Below are 18056 nucleotides of genomic sequence, written 5' to 3' on the forward strand. Positions count from 1 at the left end.
TGCAGCCCAGAAGGCCAACAGTATCTTGGGCTGCACAAAAGAAGGCCAGCAGAGTGAGTGAGGTGATTGTCCCCCTCTGTTCTGCCTTTGTAAGGCTCCAGCTGGAGTTCAGCATCCAGGCCTGGGGCCTTAGCACAAGAAAGATATGGAGCTGTTGGAGTGGGTCCAGAGGAGGTCACAAAGATGCACAGAGGGCTGAAGAACCTTTCCTATGAAGACAGGCTGAGGGAGATGGGCTTGTTCAGTATGGAGAAGAGAAAGCTCAGGAAGACCTCAATGCAGCCTTCCAGTACATGAAGGGAGCTTATAAGCAGGAGGTGATCTATTTTTTTACACAATCTAATAGTGAACAAGGGGAAATGGCTTTAAATTGAAAGAGGGAAAATTTACGTTAGAAGTTAGATGGAAATACTTTATTCAGAGGGCAGTGAGGTACTGTACAGGCTGCCCAGAGAGCTGTGGGTGCCCCATCCCTGGAGGTTCAAGGCCAGGTTGGATGCGGCCCTGGGCAGCCTGAGCTGGGGGGTGGCAGCCCTGCCCACGGCATGGGGTGGGACTGGGTGGCTTTGAAGTCTCTTCCAACCCCACCATTCTGTGATACTATGATCATCTTCATAATCCCAAATCATTTCATATTAGAAAACTGTAACCTCCTTGCTCATTCTTTTCAAGGCCACTCTCCACCCTGATAAACTACAAAGACTCTGCCATACTCCATAGGTGTCTTTTCTCCATTTACTCTTACCCTCTTTTCCCTGTGTTTTAGCCAATCATTTATTCATTATAGGCCTTCTCTTGCCCCATGACAGCTTAGATACTTTGAGAGCCTGTGGTAAAAGATTTTTTCAAAAGCTTTGAGAAATCCTGGAGAATTAGATTGACCAAGTTGTATGAAAGTCTGCAGACTTTTCAATGAAACCTGAAAATGGGGAAGGCTTTGTGTAGAAAGCCTGCCAACCCTTCCTAAGCAGGCCCTGTTTGCACAGTGCTGGCTCATCACCTCTATTCATCACAGGGTCAGCTCTTCTGAGAAGCACAGCCACCAAGCCTTATAGTGCCCCAGCTCTCCCCTGGGTCTTCTTTGGCAGGGTGGCAATTGTGTTCTCAGAGTTGTTTCAGATAACACATTGCTGTTAGAAACCCAACAATAAAGTCTCTGTGGGATGCTGGCTGTGGGGGTTCAGGCCTGTCCACTTGTGAAAAAGCAAATTCCTTGAAAGCGTCTACCATCATGTTAATATGGGGCAGTGATTTTGAGATGCTTCTTGTATATTCAGCACTGGTTGAGCACATTGCTTTTTGTAGCTGTGTTTATTATCATGTTACTTTTATTTAATGCCTCATTAAAGAAAGTGTCTTTTCAAAGTATTTTACATTCTAAGCTTTCCTACTGAGTAAGCTTATGTATTTCAAAATTAGGCTGCTGTGGTTGCCCCACCAGTGTTATCTCACTGGTTTCTAAAGAGGATTCAGAGAAAATAAATGAAAAATGTAACCATATTTCTGTCTGTGGATGTGTATGGAGCAAATAGCTACCAAGCTTGTTTACTCATTTGCAAGGTCTTTTCTTCCTAATGCCTTTCTTTGTCCCACCCTCCACCACCTCCCGGGGCAGCCTGTTCCAGTGCCTGACCACTCTTTTGGAGAAGTTTTCCTAATATCCAACCTAAACCTCCCCTGGTGGAACTTGAGGCCATAAAAGAATCTGCAAAGAACAGATGAGGTAGGCTAGAAACACAGGTTCTCTTTCCACACAAATGCTGTCTAGAGATAGTGACAATCAAAGTTAGATAAAATTTATGCACTCCACCAAGGGAAACACTTTTGCTTTTTAATAGGTGTTTGATATTAGTTTATTTTTGGTGTTCCAAGCCAGAAACATTTAACTAGATATGAAAAGCAGGCAGGAGAAAGAAAAGCAACAAATTGTACAACAGCTTCTTATGGTCATGTAAGTATATGGTCAAATCTTATGGTCAAATCTTATGGTCAAATCTTCTTATGGTCATGTAAGTATAAGCTTGACAATAAAGCCTTGTTACTTTCCATTCCACACTACACCTCTCTCAATGACATTTACTTCATTCATCAGCATGGGCCATAGAATTCGAAGCTGTGCTCTACAGTACTGTAAGTCTTGCTGGTTCACATGCTCTAAATATTGAAGAGGGCATTCATGCATGTTCCACACAGCCTTAACTGGTGAGTCCTGAAGAAGCAGCAAACAGAAAACTCTACAGCACTTCACTGCAAATTGCTCTTGATCGATATTTTTCAGACGAACTTCAGCATGCTGAAAATCAAGAACAGTTTTCACAGCTTTATAGTATGACTTTGATGAGCGGACCTTGCCTCCCTACTCACATTCTGTGATGCAGATGTGCCCCACATCATCCAAGTGTTGAAGTTCATTTGTCAAAGCTGAAGTGGGACAGACAGGGGTCCCAGTGTCACCAAAAAGGACCTTCTGCTTACTAAGTCTTGGCTTCTAGACCATAACAACATCCAGCAGCTGTCTGTTTTTCCTCATATACAAGAGAGCTTCACAAAGAGCTTATCAAGGCTGAAATTTGGAAAGGGCCCAGCACGATGCAAAAGAATGAAGCTGCTAGTTGTATTTCTTTGGGGAAAAAAAATTGGACTGTAATTCACTTGGATAGCAACTGGGCTCTGAACACACCAACAGCTTCTGCAAGCTTTCCCCTGCCTCTCCAGGGGTTTGACTGCTTGTGCACAGAGTCAGCTCTGATACAGCATGGCTGTACAACTTTGGATCAGACTGCTGCAAAAACAGCAAAGCTTGCAGGAGTGACATGAGAAATTATGGGAAGTCTCATTGGGGGCCACAACCCACATGCCCCCCACACCCAGCACAGGAGCTGCTTCAGGATCAGAAGGGTGCCTGTGCCCAGCTTTATGCTGTTTCATCTGACCCATAGACCAACTTCTCATCTCAGCCTCAGCTTGCTTTGTCACTGTGGGCTGGTTGTTACGTGGTTGGTGATCACCTCTCTGTGTCTCACCCTGATCACTGTCACCAGACCTGCTCTGCTCACCTTGCTTTGGTCTTGTAGAACTGTACCCTTGCTGATGAGGGCACCTGCCCTGCCTGTCTTGCTGCTCCCCACTGCTCCTGATGCAGAGCTGGGGAGGTAAAATGTTAGGTGTAGCTCTGGCCGTGTCTATGGGAATACAGGGGAGTATCTGGGCAGGAAGACCCTCTTACAAGTGGAAAAAAACTCCAAACAGAAGCGAGACATATTCCATTTTGTAACAAACTGCATAGACATGCCAGAAACTTAAATCCCTCCCCTTAATCCTGGCATCTATCTTAACTTACCTCAATAATTTTGTTAATGCCCGAGTCGTTATGATAATAGCCGTATCTTAAGAGTTTCATAATATCTGGCATCAGCTCCTAAAAACCAAACACAGCACAAAGTGGACTGTTAGCATGCTGACATGAGCAGTTCACTCCTTGAGCACTGGGAGTTTGTGTTTTTCAGATCATGTCAATTAGAAACAGAGAAGCCTCCAGCGTCAGACTGTGGAGGAAGATCCTATAAAAGCAACGTGCATCTGGGAAATGCCTTCTGCATTTGTAAATGTGCTCAGATACAATTCTAACATGCAGGACTGCATGTGTCTGCGGGATACAGAAGGGTTGCTGAAACTTGCCTTTCCACTCCCCCATCCCTCTCAGCTTGTAACTTCTCCCTGCTGTCCTTACCAGTATATTTTGAACAGCATCCCTAGCAGAAGCTGAGCTCTAAATAAAGGTAGCCCTGTAATCCCACTGGCTGGGCACAGTTACACAAAAATATTAAGTACTTGTTTGCAGGTATTCGCAGCATCATGTGAAAGTGGAAAGCCAAGGATTTCAAATATGTCAGTTTTTCTCTTCTCAATATCTTTCTCACAGGCATCAAACAGCTTCTGTAATGTAAAGAGAACATCTGATCAGTAAACTCCGGGATCCCTAATTGACTGAAATACTTCTTTAATACCTGGGAAATAAATATTTCTGTGAGCTGTTTGCATGTTGAAGGCCATTCTTCAGTATCCATGTGCTAATAAATGCTTCACCTCACCCAGTGAATCCATGTGCTAATAAATGCTTCACCTCACCCTTGTCCTTCAAATTCTACCATTTTGCTTTAAACACTCTGAGGATCAGAGGTCATCCGTCAGACTGGGATCTCCCATACCGTACCTAAAGTATCAACCATAAGGAAACTGGATCATGTTTTCCTTAACATGGGTGAGATACGGGACTGGGATTTGAACGTGTTCTTCTGAAAGGCAGGAGGAAAGAAGTCTCTGTCCCTTTTCTCTCTATAGCATTACACAGGCCCTGCTTGACTGGAACAACAGAGCTTGTAGTCTCGTTAGTGCCCAATCTTGGCTGATACAGAAGTACTAAATGCTCAAAGCCTGCTATACTGGCTATAGTATATCGACTTGATAAGATTCAGATTGACAAAGTGGACATGAACAAACCTTAATTATGTTGCTGGCCTTTCGATAGGACAAATGGCCTGAGCTGCTCCAGCATTTTCCCCATTCGTGTAGCTTAAGCATCCTATACATATCCAGCACAGCAGACAAGCGGAAAGGGTCATTCATGTTCTCTGACTGCTTGTGCATGCTCACTACTTTAGACAAGAGCTTTTCGTTTCTAGAATGAGGAAGGTATGAAAAAAGTTAGCTAAGATAAGACAAGACGGTGAATTAATGTAACAATTTTACAGAATAAAATATTTTCTACATATTTTCTACAGTGTATTTCCTAGCTGTACCATACTAGAGAACAAGCAGCTTTTGTGTGGGAAATACTGCTTTACCCGTTCATTTTTGCATGGTCAGAGTAGAATATGATCAAAGAGCAGTATTTATGTCATTGTCAGCTGATTCCTTTTATTAACATATTCACCCTGGGAACATCTCCTTTCCAGGACAAAGCAAACTATCGTCCAGCAATCAGAATCCAAAGTCTGGGGAGAGGATGCCTAGGCTGTCTTCTCAAACAAAACAGAGCAAAAAAAAGAAAAAAAGAGTCTCTAAGGGGAACTGGCGGAAACAAGAAGTATCTGGCTATCTGGCTCTTCAGTGTAAGAGCACACACTGCATCAGGAATGTGAACAAATACCTTACCGTGCCTCTAGATCTCTGATCCTCTCTTGGAGCTTCTCATATTTTTCTTTCTCTGGAACCTCTTTTTGGATGATGCTTCCAGAAGATGCACTGCAACAAGTTCATTTTGTGAGATGTGTTTCTTTGTAATAGGATACTGGTATAATGGTAGACTTGTCCCCACTGAATCCCCCAAATTCCAATAAAAATGCTGTCAGGTGGGAAGGTGTAGAGCACCCACAAAAGACATCAAATAACCAGCTAAATAACCTCCCCAGAAGCTCCCACCTAGGACGTAGAGCAAGGGCAGAGCTACCTCGAGTAGAAGAAAGGGAGGAGGGGTTACAAGGATCAGAGGTGACACAAGACGACAGCAATGGGCTTGAGAAAAACACAGGTATTCTCCTCTGGTTGGAATCTCATCACTTCTACAGTTTTCTTCTTTAACTTCAAAACATTATCATCAAACATCCCAAGCCTGTCAGGGTTTTTCTGTTTTCTTAGATTTGTTTCTCTACAGATGTCTGGGTAATTTCAATCAACTTTTCCTCCAGTGGATGAGTCTAAAGAGTCAAAGAATGCTCTTTTGAAAGAATAAACCCAGGTCAGGTAGTGGCAGCAAGAAGACTTGCCTAGGTATTTGGTCTGTGGCACACTCACACCATGAAAGTGATATATATGTATATGTATATATTTATCATTTACTGGATTTTTTTAGAAGTTATATTTATTTTTGTGTTGTAGATCTCATACAGTTCTAATATAAAGGAGACTTCTTCTCCCATGTTTCTTTCCACTCCCTTCACAGTAAACTATACCATCTCATATTAATATTTTGATCTTGTGGATTATCCCATCAAGCCTATGAGCTGCCAATTAAATTTCCTTCATTACTGCACGCAGAAATATTGTTTCTGGAGTCTAAATTTGGAGGTGTTAAATGCAGTATGTTTACTGGAGAAAAATGACTGTCTCTAGGTGAAAGGAAAATACAGGGATGAGCAAATTCAGAAACACCCGGTGTTAACTCCTGAGAGCTCCCATGTTTCTGGTTGTGGGGAGGGTCAGAGCTGCTTGCCTCCTGCCTCATACAAAGGTCAGATGCAGCAATCTACCTAAAGATGTGAGAAGCTATCAATGTTAGTCAAACAGACCTGAGAACAAATGAAGAATGGGGATCTGAATGCGGGAGGTGTAATCTGAATCTACATGGATTTGCTGACAGCTTTCTTTAATTAGGCAAACTAACTCAGAGACAAGAACAACTAAACTTGGCCATTATTTGAGTCTATGTCCACAGTCTGGGAACCTTTGCCTGACATCAACTTAAGTCTCAAACTTTGAGATACTCCTGAAGAAATCTCCTAGGTTTCAGAATATGTGAATATTTCTCCTACTTACTGTCCTCACTATCAGGCTATACAGAACTGCACATCAGAAAGCCTCTCATGGCCCTAAAGATACTCCAACCATATTCAGAAACTTCAGAATACCACAAGTTGTCCTCACTGAAATCCCAACAGGAAAGCCTCTTCTGCACAAAGCTGTGCAGTGTTCAGGAATGGTTTGGAAATCCAGCTACACCAATTGAAGTTATTCCCTCCTGGCCGTAGTTATTGAGGATTCACATTTTATACTCCAAATATCATTCATTTACTATTTCTTTTTTTTTTTTTTTCTTCTTGAATAACAGCATCCCTCTTTCTTTCCACCATTCCAGCACCAATGTCTTCCATCAGTGTGTTCTTAGCCCATGAGGGCAACTTTCACCCAAAATTCCCCTGTCTGACTCTGCATATCTACTCAAAGTGTTTTCAGCATTGCCTTCACCACCTCCCGATCCTTTGGGGTGCATGCCTTTACCTTTGGGGATCTTCTTAATGCAGACATTGCCTATTCAGCAAAGTAATTATATGGAATCTAAAGCTTATATTACAACATGATGATTTCCTTTTACGTGTCATGGCAACGTACTCTGCACTCCAAGACAAAATTGCCTTGGAGCTTATGCCTGGCCATGCAAATAAAGTCAAATAGAAGAAAGTTAGTTTGATGTGCCTCGGAGAACAGAGCTCTGACAACCAAAGTTAGAATATGTTTTAGTAAAAGTCACAACAACATTATGATTTTCTCTTCGTATAAATTCTTAATACATATAATCACAGTACCTGCAGGACTTCTGGAGAAATTGTGGTTGAGTCTCAAAATAATCCCTGTAAGACCTGTTCACACCACCTATCAGTCCATCGAGGAAGAATGAAATGATAAAACACAATGCAGTCAGCACAACTTTGCAACATGGATCAAGCCCTGTTACATGGCTGAAAACACATCTGGAGTAGCAATGCCATCTGTAACTCTGCCTTCTCTACGCCCCTTATCTGCAACTTGTGACTAAGACCGTGCTGCCACACAGCACGGTTTTTTTCTTGTTTGCTTGTTTGTTGCTTGCTCAGTTTTCTTGCTTGCCTGTTTGCTTGCAGGGTTAATCACGTGTCTGCTCTGGCCCACACGCACCACAGCAGGGCCATCCTAGGGCTGCACCAGGCCAGACATGAGCTGGGTTGTATTTTTATTGGCAGTGTTGCCAGCCTCAGCAAGTTAGGTAGTCTCAGGGAAGGCGACAGTCAAAAAGCATCTGCTTTTGTCTCTGGAAAGAGCCCTTGAGTTTCCTTTGCGGCCACAGAGGTACCTACTGTTCTAACAGCCCTTGCCATAAAGGTTGGGAGCACAAAGGACAGTGGTGAAACTGCAGGAGTCCATCATTTCAGAGCAGAAGAATGAGTATTTAAAAGATAATTTCTGGTCACCAGACTCACCTAAGTTCTTTTTCCAGCTGCTCCAGCCTTCTGACACATCAGGTTTTAATGTCTCCTCCTCTGAAGTATTGCTTCCACAGACTGATATTTGCTGTGGGATATTAAATGTTTCTCTTCTGAAAAAAAAAAAAAAAAAAAAAAAAAAAGAGGGAATTCTGAAAATGAAGAATAAAAAAGATGACATACTCTGAAGATTCACCTTCTAAAAGGCAGCCAGCCCCACGAGCAGATACTCCATGGCATCACCCATGCTGGTGAATAGATCAGAGCCAGGGTACAGGCTCCAGGGCACATGATGGTTCAACACACCTCTGGATGCAGTTCAGTTTTGGCAGTTTCTAACTTTTTCTGTACTCTGTTTTGTAATGAAAATCCCAAACATCAGCTAACTGTAGTTAACAGTTTCAAGCTCAGGTGCTCCTGCAGCTCAGGTACAGGTAGAGTACACAGCAAGCTCCCTCCCACAGCAAGGCAGCATCAGGGAGAGCCTATGCACCAGTTTTTGCAAATCCATGTCTGCATGACTGCTGCAAGGAGCTGTTGTGCCCCTCTCTCCCATGACTTTCCCATTCCTCTCTCACTGAAATGGATTTTGGTTTACTGGAATGAGTTGGTTTTCAGCTAGACCACCTGATCTCCAGACTTTAACTGAGGACACCTGTTTTTCATTGAGTTCAAAAGTTCAGTATAAAATCTGCATTTAAATCAACCTTTCCCCTCACAACAAAGGACAGGGAGCATGGACACAGTCTGCACGGACAGGATGCTCCTGAGATCTTAGTTCTGTTAGGCTGCTCATAAGATTCTTTCCAATTTCTTTTTCTCTCGCATCCGTATAATGTCTGCCTTAGCCTTTGGAGCTGAATGCTATTGCAGGACTAACTGGCCCTGTGATTGCACAGGGAAGTTCCACCCGATATGAAGTAGAAAATCAAGCTTTTACTGAAATATTTCATGGCCAGGAAGTGTTTGCAGATCTTTTTTTTGCAAGCCCCCAGGTCTCTTAGAGTTAAACATGTTAAGTTTACCCAGGGACAACCCCAGTGCAACATACCTGACGTCTTCTGAAGTCGCCACTCTAGCATCAGCATCTGTCCACTCTCCTTCAGGCATCTCATGTTGGCTGTAGCTGTTACACGTAAATCCATCCATGTACTTACAGCAGGAGGAAATGTTTGTCCAAATGAGCAGCGGCACAAGGGACCGTGCTGCGGTGTGCACAGGAAGCTACTGCAAGAATCAGGCACTTGGTTTCACAATGAGCTTCAGCTCCTCCTTTTTACGGGAAATAGCAGTTGTTCTTGTAATTGCAGTCACTCTTATCTCTCCCCAGGCAATCAGGACAGGGGTGGACTGGCTTCTTGCTGCTGCCAGAGCAGTATCACTTTCATTCCAGTTGTATTCCTCTGTAACTCTAGATCTGTGCTCCTCTGTGCTGCTGTCAGCTATGGCCAGCGGTTCACTCTTTGTTGTTTCTATAGATTTTGGCACGTCCTACAGTGGGTACTGTTTTTCCCTTGCTTCAGGCACAGACCAAATCCGCCAGGTGTTCTGGGGAATGGAGCATGGGCACAATTCCTTGAAGACGCCCACCTGCATCCTGTTCAACGAGAATCAGGAGTTCGCAAAATTTGGCTATGATGCTGTGATGAAGTACAAGAGCTTGCCAGCCAGCGAAGCTCACAAGTGGTACTTCTTCCAGAACTTCAAGATGAGCCTGTACAACAGGGTATGTAAAGCGCTCACGGGAGTCAAAGCTGTTTGTTTATTGGAGGGATGTGGGCTAAAGGAAGTGGTGAAGGGAGCTGAGCGATCTGTCTGGTGAGGATCAGAGAAGTCAAAGAGCACTTTGTCAAATGAAAGAAGAAATGAGATACATTCTTCACAAGCTAAAGGCATTATGGGCTCCTCATTTGTGTGATATTCATTGTCTTCTGCAGGGAACAATAGAAGTGTCCTACGATTTGAAGTTTGGCAGCTTCTAGGTCGTAGACAGGGCTCCTTCCATGTTACGCACTTCTGCTGGCCTCTCTCTCCCTCCCTTGAAGGGATATGCTGAAGCCAATTTATGGGTGTCCAGCTGTCATTTCTCTCAGAAGGCTCTGTGCTTGCTCAGAATTGCTCACAGCATTTCTGGGTTGATTTGTTCAGCCAAACATAAAATTACAGAATGGTTTGGGTTGGAAGGGAGCTTTAAGACCGTCCAGTTCCAACCCCCCTGCTATAGGCAGGGACACCTCCCTTTAGACCAGGCTGTTCAAAGTCCCATCCAGCCTGGCCTTAAATGTTTCCAGGGAGGGGGGCATCCACAACCTCGCTGGGCACCCTGTGCCTGTGTCTCATCACCTTCACAATAATATAATGCTACTCTAGAGCTTCCTTGTCCGTGCTCCAGGGCCCCACAGGTCTTTCACCTCTTCCTGCTTTTTGCCTATTGAAGTTTTTGCTTTCTAAGGGCCACTGTCTACCTTCACTGGTTCTTTTTGGATCTGTGTTTTTTATTTTACTGTGGATATCCTCTACACTGGTGTTTCTCCACTGTGAGAGTTTGCAGAAGGTCTTTCTGTGTGTGCTTGTTAGCGTGGAATAACCCCGAGCACAGGGTGAGCCCCAGATAGAAGTCTCATCTGCTCTCTGAATTTCCCAGTGCTAAGCAATGAGCTCTGACTGGATTTGGAAGGAGATGGGAGGCATCTGTGAAGACTTCCCCCTGCAGGAAAGGTGTGAATGATGTGGTCTGCTGCAGTGTTGTTACCTGTGGAGTGATGGGCTCCTAGCCATGTTTAGGGCAGAAGGGCTTCAGAGAGATTTTAGTTCACCCCTACCCCCACCCCCCGTCCCCCTCCCCCCCAAAAAATGAACAACCCAACAACAACAAAGGGAAACAACACTTCCCAGACACCTAACCCAGTTAGCTATTTCTGAATCTCCACAAAAAGCGTCCATGGAGGACATATCCTATTCTGTTAACCAAGTCAGGAACAGTGACAGGAAATGAGTTTACAAGCGAAAATAAACAGAGATTTCCTTTCTCCACAGTGGCTGCACCTCCGGAACAGATTCCACCTCACAGTTCTTTCTTATTTTAGCTGGGCAGCCTCCTCACCTGCCTACGTATGGCTGTAGAAGATCTCAGGTTGATGGATTTGGTGATCTCGTTTATGATCCTTGTGCTGTAGAGCCAACTTTGATCACTGCCAAAGCAGAACAGAGAAACACATGTGGTGAAAGCTGGCTCCCAAAATGTCTTTGGATGCAGGCAAATATTTCCACTTCTTCTAGACAGAACCTGCAACCAGGAACTGATGGAGGGAGTTTAGAGAGCCATCTGCCTCAGGATTCGGGTACACCCATGCAGACACACAGGGCCAAAAACCAAGCTATTATATTGTAGAGAAACTGAATCAGAACAGATGGATATTTGTATGCACATTTTTCCTTGTCATGGTTTTATGATTTTTGGTCATCAGTATTCCACACCATAACATCATGTAATGCACTGGGGGTGGGGTTTGATATCTGCCGAATGTTCGTCCGACGGAGAAGAACTACATTTCCCCAGGAGGCTTTGCGGTCAGCAAGGGGATATAACTCCATGCAAGGTCACCTGATTCTTCTTCTTCGCCTGCGCTTCGCTGTCTGCGCTTCGCTATCTGCGCTTCGCTGCCTGCGCTTCGCCATCTGCACTTTGCCGTCTGTACTTCAGTCACTCAACTGGACTGCACTTCTCACCCCAGCATTGTGGTGAGGTCTATACAATTCAAACAGATTCTCTCTCTCTCTCTCTCATTGTATTTTACTAATACTATATTTAGTAAAATCATTTGTTCCACCTCAGATTAGTGCTGTTGTTTTCAAGTATTTTGGGGTCCCCTGCTTCCCCTTTCCCAGAGGCGCGGATCCGCAGATCCCTCCGCCCTGCTGGTCACGGAACTGGGCCGGACCAGCCCATAAACCGTTGACATTCCTGTGTACACTTTTTTAACTGCACACACAGAAAGACATGAGCAATCTGAAGGCTCTATGCACATGCTTGGGAAATGTGGTATCGTGTCACACAGAAAGAATAATTCTCCCCACCACTGTTCAGGTTGGCCTACAGGGTCTTTATACAACCTGGTATTTTGCCTATTGAAATGTTACACAGTTTGATGGCAGACCTGTGTCAGTTAGATTTCTGTTAGCCACATACTGAAGTCATTTTGGGGAATTTACTGAGATATGGAGACAGGACGTTGTTCTGTAACACACTTTGTGCATTGTTCATGTACAGAGGACAGGACAGTTCCCGAGGCTGCCATATACAAACCCAGAGACATTTTAACTGTTTTCTCTCAATTGTAGAAAGTCACTTCTGACATGAGGCTGGAAGCAAACAATGGAAAGACCCTTCCTGCCCTGTTGGTCTTCGCTGAAAGCCTGCGCTACATGGAGCAACATGCCCTGAACACTATCCAGGAAGCCTCTTCCAATACCGTTTGTGACCTTGAGGAAATCACTTGGGTTATTACTGTCCCAGCCATATGGAGCACAGCTGCCAGGCAGTTCATGCGGCTGGCAGCAAAAGAGGTAAAAGCAGTAGTTAACCCACTTCTCACATTCTCTTCTGAGATTTCTTTAGTCATTAAGGAAGAGGAATTTCTCATTACTTAGACAGTCTGTATTTTGAGTTTTTGTGTATCAGAAGGTAAGTCTCCCATGATGTGTATGTAGGAAAATGTCCCAAGCTGGCAGTAACAACAGCTTTGCCCTTTCCCCTGTGGCTGTGCAGAACTGAGCCCACAGAAATCAGAAGTGCAAGAACCATTACTTCAGGGTGGGTGAGAGCAGTTTCACTAGCAGATGGTGTCCGTGCAGCAGTGATCTTGCCACCTTTCCTGAATTGATACTTCTCTTGTGATTTCAGGCAGGACTTATCTCTGACATGATTTCTGAGAAGCTGATTATTGCCCTGGAATCAGAGGCTGCATCACTCTGGTGTAAACAGCTTCCACAGGAAGGGTTTCTTGCAGAGGGCAGTGACAAGAGAAAGTTTGAAGACTCCCCTGGGATCCAGTATATTGTTGTTGACTGTGGAGGTAATAATGTTTTCCCTTCTCAATGAGTACAAATTTGCTGGGTGCAGAGCATGGATGCTTTGCAGTGCTGAACGCAGAGGGACTGCAGTGCAGTCCCAGAGTGTGGGCTCCACTTCCATGCTTGTCACGGGAATTTTTATTTTTATTTCTCATTTAATGAAGTCTTGTGGAGGAGCAGAAAAACGGGAGGAGAGGATGGGTCTTCTAAAGGCTGGATCTTCTGTAATTTAGAGAGAAGATCTTACTTCATTCATGTGTGTGCATGCGTTTGTGTAGGTGGCACAGTGGACATCACAGTACACGAGATCCAAGAAAACCATTGCCTGAAAGAGTTACACAAGGCGTCTGGAGGTGGATGGGGAGGCAACAGAGTGGATGAAAACTTCAATATGTTTCTCAGGGAGGTGTTTGATGACGGCGTATGGGATGAATACGTGAAGAGCTACCCTATCGAATGGCAACGGATGATGTACGACTTCAGCTTCCAGAAATGCTCTGCTGACAGGGAGGCAGTCTACTTGCATTGCTATTACAATTTGACCAAACTTGCAGAAAGCAAGAAGGGCATCTCCCGCTTCTTCGAAAAAACAACAGGGGCTGTGTGGTGTGATGGGATGATCATGATTACATACGAGAAAATGAAAAGCTTTTTTGAATATAGCATCCAAAAAATTATTGCTGCTTTGAGAGAAATCCTTGCCAAGCCTGAGATGGCCAAGGTCCAGTACATTTTGCTTGTGGGAGGCTTCGCATCCAGCGTCATGCTGAGACATGAGGTCAGGCAGGCTTTTAGTAAGAAATATCATATATTTTGTCCACTAGAGGCCCAGATTGCCATTGCAAAAGGGGCTGTTTTATTTGGAATCAATCCAAAAATTATTACTTCAAGAATCAGTGCTCGGACATATGGCCTATCTGTAAGTAGGGACTTTGATGCAGCTATCCATGACATTCGTAAACGAAGAGTCTCAAAAGCTGATGGCCGTGTCTATTGCAAAGATCTCTTCTGGAAATTGGTGGGAACTGGGGAGTCAGTGAGTATAAATGAAGTTGCCCAATATATTTTCACACCAATAGAACCAGATCAGACAAGTGTATTGTTTGCTTTTTATTCCACAGAAAAGCAGGATGCACAGTACGTAGATGAGGAAGGGCTGGAACTGCTTGGTTCATGCACAGTACCAATGCCAGACACAAAGTTAGGGAGGAAACGCAAACTGGTTCTGCATATTCAGTTTGGGCTTACTGAATTTAAAGCCACTGCTACTGACGTTACTTCCGAACAAAGTCAGACAATTACAATAGACTTTTTATCAGTGTAAATACTTGAGTCTTAGAGCAGCACGGCTTAAGTGGGAGGTGCCAGCTGCCACAATGGAAAGGCAAATGGACTATGAAGTCCATCATCTGTCCTTCTTCTCACACAAGTAAAACAGTTTGCAATTCTGATTCCCTGGTTCCTTGCATTTTGCTGTACTACCAGTAGAATCACCTGCACCTTGTCAGTATGTGATACAATGCTTCTCGACTGGTGCCTAACTCCCACAAGTACCAGCCCATATCTGTTTCTTTTAGCCTTCAGTCACATCGTATAATTATCATCACAGAACCACCATGGAATGTCTTGAGTTGGAAGGGACTCCAAGGATCATCAAGTTCCAAGCCTCCTGCCATAGGCAGGGCCACCAAGCTCCAGATCTGGCACTAGATCAGGTTGCCCAGGGCCCCATCCAACCTGCCCTTGAACACCTTCAGGGACAGAACTTCTCTGGGCAGCCTGTTCCAGCAGCTCATCACGCTGTCTGTAAAGAACTTCCCCCTGACATCCAATCTAAATCTTCTCTCCTTAAACTTAAAACCATTTATCCTTGTCCTATCACTGTCTACCCTTGTAAAAAGTTGATTCCTCTCCTGTTTATAATCCCCTTTTGAATACTGGAAGGCTGCAACGAGGTCTCCATGCAGCCTTCTTTTCTCTAGGCTGAGCAAGCTCAGCGCCCTTAGCCTGTCTTTGTAGTGGAGGTGCTCCATCCCTCTCATCATCTTTGTGGCCTCCTCTGGACCGTCTCCAACAATTTCACATCTTTCCTGTACTGGGGGCCCCAGACCTGGACTCTGTGCTCCAAATGGGGCCTTACAAGGGCGGAGTAGAGAGGAACAATCACCTCCCTGTCCCTCTGGCAACCCCTATTCTGATTATAATCATAACATGATTATAATATGATCATAACATCATGTAGTAGACTGGGAGTTAAAAAATTACTGTCAATTTTTCTGGGCACTTGGTTCTCAGAAGAGAAGAACTACATACCCCAGAAGACTTTCACTGTTCTGTTTCTGTTGTCTGTTTAGAGAGAAAGATAAAACTGCTCGCAAGTCATAAGATTGCCTTCTTTTACTGCTTATCTCTGTGGTGTGTGCTCCATAGCCATCTTTCCTTCAGCATTAGAGTAAGCCCTTTGGTTTCGGACACTCTCCAGGAATCTTAGAAGTGATCACGGACTGGCCTGAAGGTAAAAAGTTTGAAATATCATCAGAAGAGATACCACATGCCAAGGAGGCCCCACCATACAATGAATTATCAGAAAATGAAAAGAAATCTGCCCTGTTCACAAAAGGATCATGTCATATTGTGAGGAAACATTGCAGATGGAAATCTGCTGTGTGGAGCCCTATACGACAAGTTGCAGAGGCCACTGAAGGAAAAGGAGAATCAAGCCAATTTGCAGAGGTAAAGGCTGTCCAACTGGCCTAGATGTAGCTCAGTGAGAGAGGTGGCCAATGCTTCATATTTATACTGACTCACGGATGGTGGCAAATGCCTTACAGGGGTGGTTACAGCAGTGGGAACAAAACAACTGGCAAGGAAGGAATAAACCTATTTTGACTGCTGAAGTGTGGAAAGACACTGCTTCCCAAATAAAGAGTATGGCAGAAAAGGTGCATCATGTAGATGTTTGCATGCCCAAGAGTCGGGCTACTGAAGAACAACAAGTTAACCACCAGGTAGATCGAGCTGCCAGAATTGAGGCGTCTCAAATAAAGTTGGACTGGCAACACAAAGGTGGATTATTTCTAGCTTGGTGGGCCCATGAGACCTTGGGCCATGAAGGAAAAGATGCAACATATAAGTGGGTTAGAGACTAAGGGATGGGCTTAACTATGGACACTATTGCACAGGTTATTTGTGACTGTGACATATGTACCACAATTAAACAAGCCAAGAGAATGAAACCTCTCTAGGGGGAAGGGTGATGGCAAAAGTATAAATATGGGAGGTGTGGCAGGTTGATTATATCACCTTGCCGTGATCTCGCAATGATAAGCGTTATGTGCTTACCGTGGTGGAAGCAACCACTGGGTGGCTTGAAACGTGTAGTACCGCATGCTACCACCCAAAACACCATAATAGGTGTCAATAGAAACAATAGAAACAAGTCCTGTGGCAACGCGGCACTCCAGAAAGAATGGAATCAAATAATGGGACTCGTTTCAGAAATTCCCTTGTAAATACTCGGGCCAAAGATCATGGCATTGAGAGGATTTATCATATTCCCTATCGTGTACCAGTTTCTGGTGAAATTGAGCGATACAATGGATTGTTAAAAACTACGATGAAAGCAGTGGGTGGGAAACATTTGGTGGAGCGTTGGGAAACATCTGGTTTGTCAATACCCGAGGACCTATCAATTGTGATGGTCCTCCCCCAGTTCAGCTCTCTACGTACTGTAGAGGGAGATAAAGTCCCTGTGACATGTAAAGAGCATGCTGGGGAAAACGGCTTGTGTCTTTCCAGTTTCTGGAAAGGGCAAACCTCTCTGTGGGACTGTTTTTGCTCAGGAGCCTGAGTCCATTTGGCGGGTGATGCAGAAAAATGGGGATGTTCAGTGTGTACCATAAGGGAATTTGGTACTGGGGGAGTGCAGTCAGTAATTCCACGTGCATATATATATATGTGTGTGTGTGTGTGTGTGTGTGTGTGTTTATGTGCATGCGTTTAATGCTTGTTGGCTATTTTTTGTTTGTATATATTAAGCATGATGCAGAATAAGGGGTGGAATGTCATGATTTTATGATTTTTGGTTATCAGTATTCCACGTCATAACATCATGTAGTGTACTGGGAGTTATCAAGAGTTAATGCTCCGATTCCGTGTACCTGTCCCAGAAGAGAAGAGCTACATCCAACAGAGGACGGTTCACTGTTCTGTTACTGTTTCCGCTCAGAGGGAGAGATAAAAACCATTCAGATCATTCGACCTTCCCTTATTCTCTTCTGCTCGGCCCAACTAGACATCTCACTTCAGCATTAGAGCAAGGCCTTTGGATTTCAGACACTTTAATTTAATTGCTTTATTAGCTTCAATTCTAATCTGTTATATTATAGTGTGTCGTCTACATTCTGATATCTTAGTAAATTCGTTTATTTTCAAATCACTGCCTCTGTTTTGTTTTTAGGCCCATCTCCCTACCCTTTTCCCCCTTTCTCCCTTTTTCCCTTTCCTGGGCCTTGGTCTATGGGTCCCCCCACCCCACTAGTCACGGAACCGGGCCGAACCAGCCCAAAAACCATTGACAAGAGGGAGCTTGGCTCCAGTGAAGCCCTTGGAAGCAAGTAATACCTGAGTTTCTCGAGGAGCAGATGTGGTGGCCCAGCACGCAGTAGCAGGGCACGCTGACATAGATGGGGTGATGAGGTGGAGCTGGAGCAACCCGTGCCTTCTGCCCCACCGCCACACAGCTGTGAATTTGTAAGGACCTCAGTGCATTGCTCTCACCTCTACCAGGAAAGAGAAAAGGAAAAGCACAGGTGTGAGATGAAAGAGTCCAGAAATAGGCTACCTACGCTATCTTGTCCCTGCGCTAAGCGCTTCTACATTCACTCAGCGTTTCAAATTCCTCCCTCAGCAGAGCTGCGATGGGGCAGTGAGGCACTGGAGCAGGTTGCACAGACAGGTGGTGGATTGCCCTGTCCCTGGAGGTCAGGCTAAAGGGCTCTGAGCACCCTATCGATCTGTGGGTGTCCC

At 44.5% G+C, this 18056-nt stretch overlaps 1 protein-coding gene across 1 annotated transcript; it reads left to right on the plus strand.

Moving 5' to 3' along the window:
- Positions 1–9312: 9312 nt before the first annotated feature.
- On the plus strand, positions 9313–14352 carry LOC306954056 (heat shock 70 kDa protein 12B-like; the record flags this gene model as incomplete). The annotated part of the gene is made up of 4 exons (XM_079545111.1): positions 9313–9681; positions 12297–12521; positions 12859–13030; positions 13307–14352. The coding sequence occupies exons 1-4, from the start codon at positions 9400–9402 to the stop codon at positions 14350–14352; spliced, it is 1725 nt and encodes a 574-aa protein (XP_079401237.1). The 5' UTR covers positions 9313–9399.
- Positions 14353–18056: the final 3704 nt, after the last annotated feature.

The sequence above is a fragment of the Tetrao urogallus genome, assembly GCF_951394365.1.
Source record: "Tetrao urogallus genome assembly, chromosome: 1".
In the NCBI taxonomy this organism is placed as follows: domain Eukaryota; kingdom Metazoa; phylum Chordata; class Aves; order Galliformes; family Phasianidae; genus Tetrao; species Tetrao urogallus.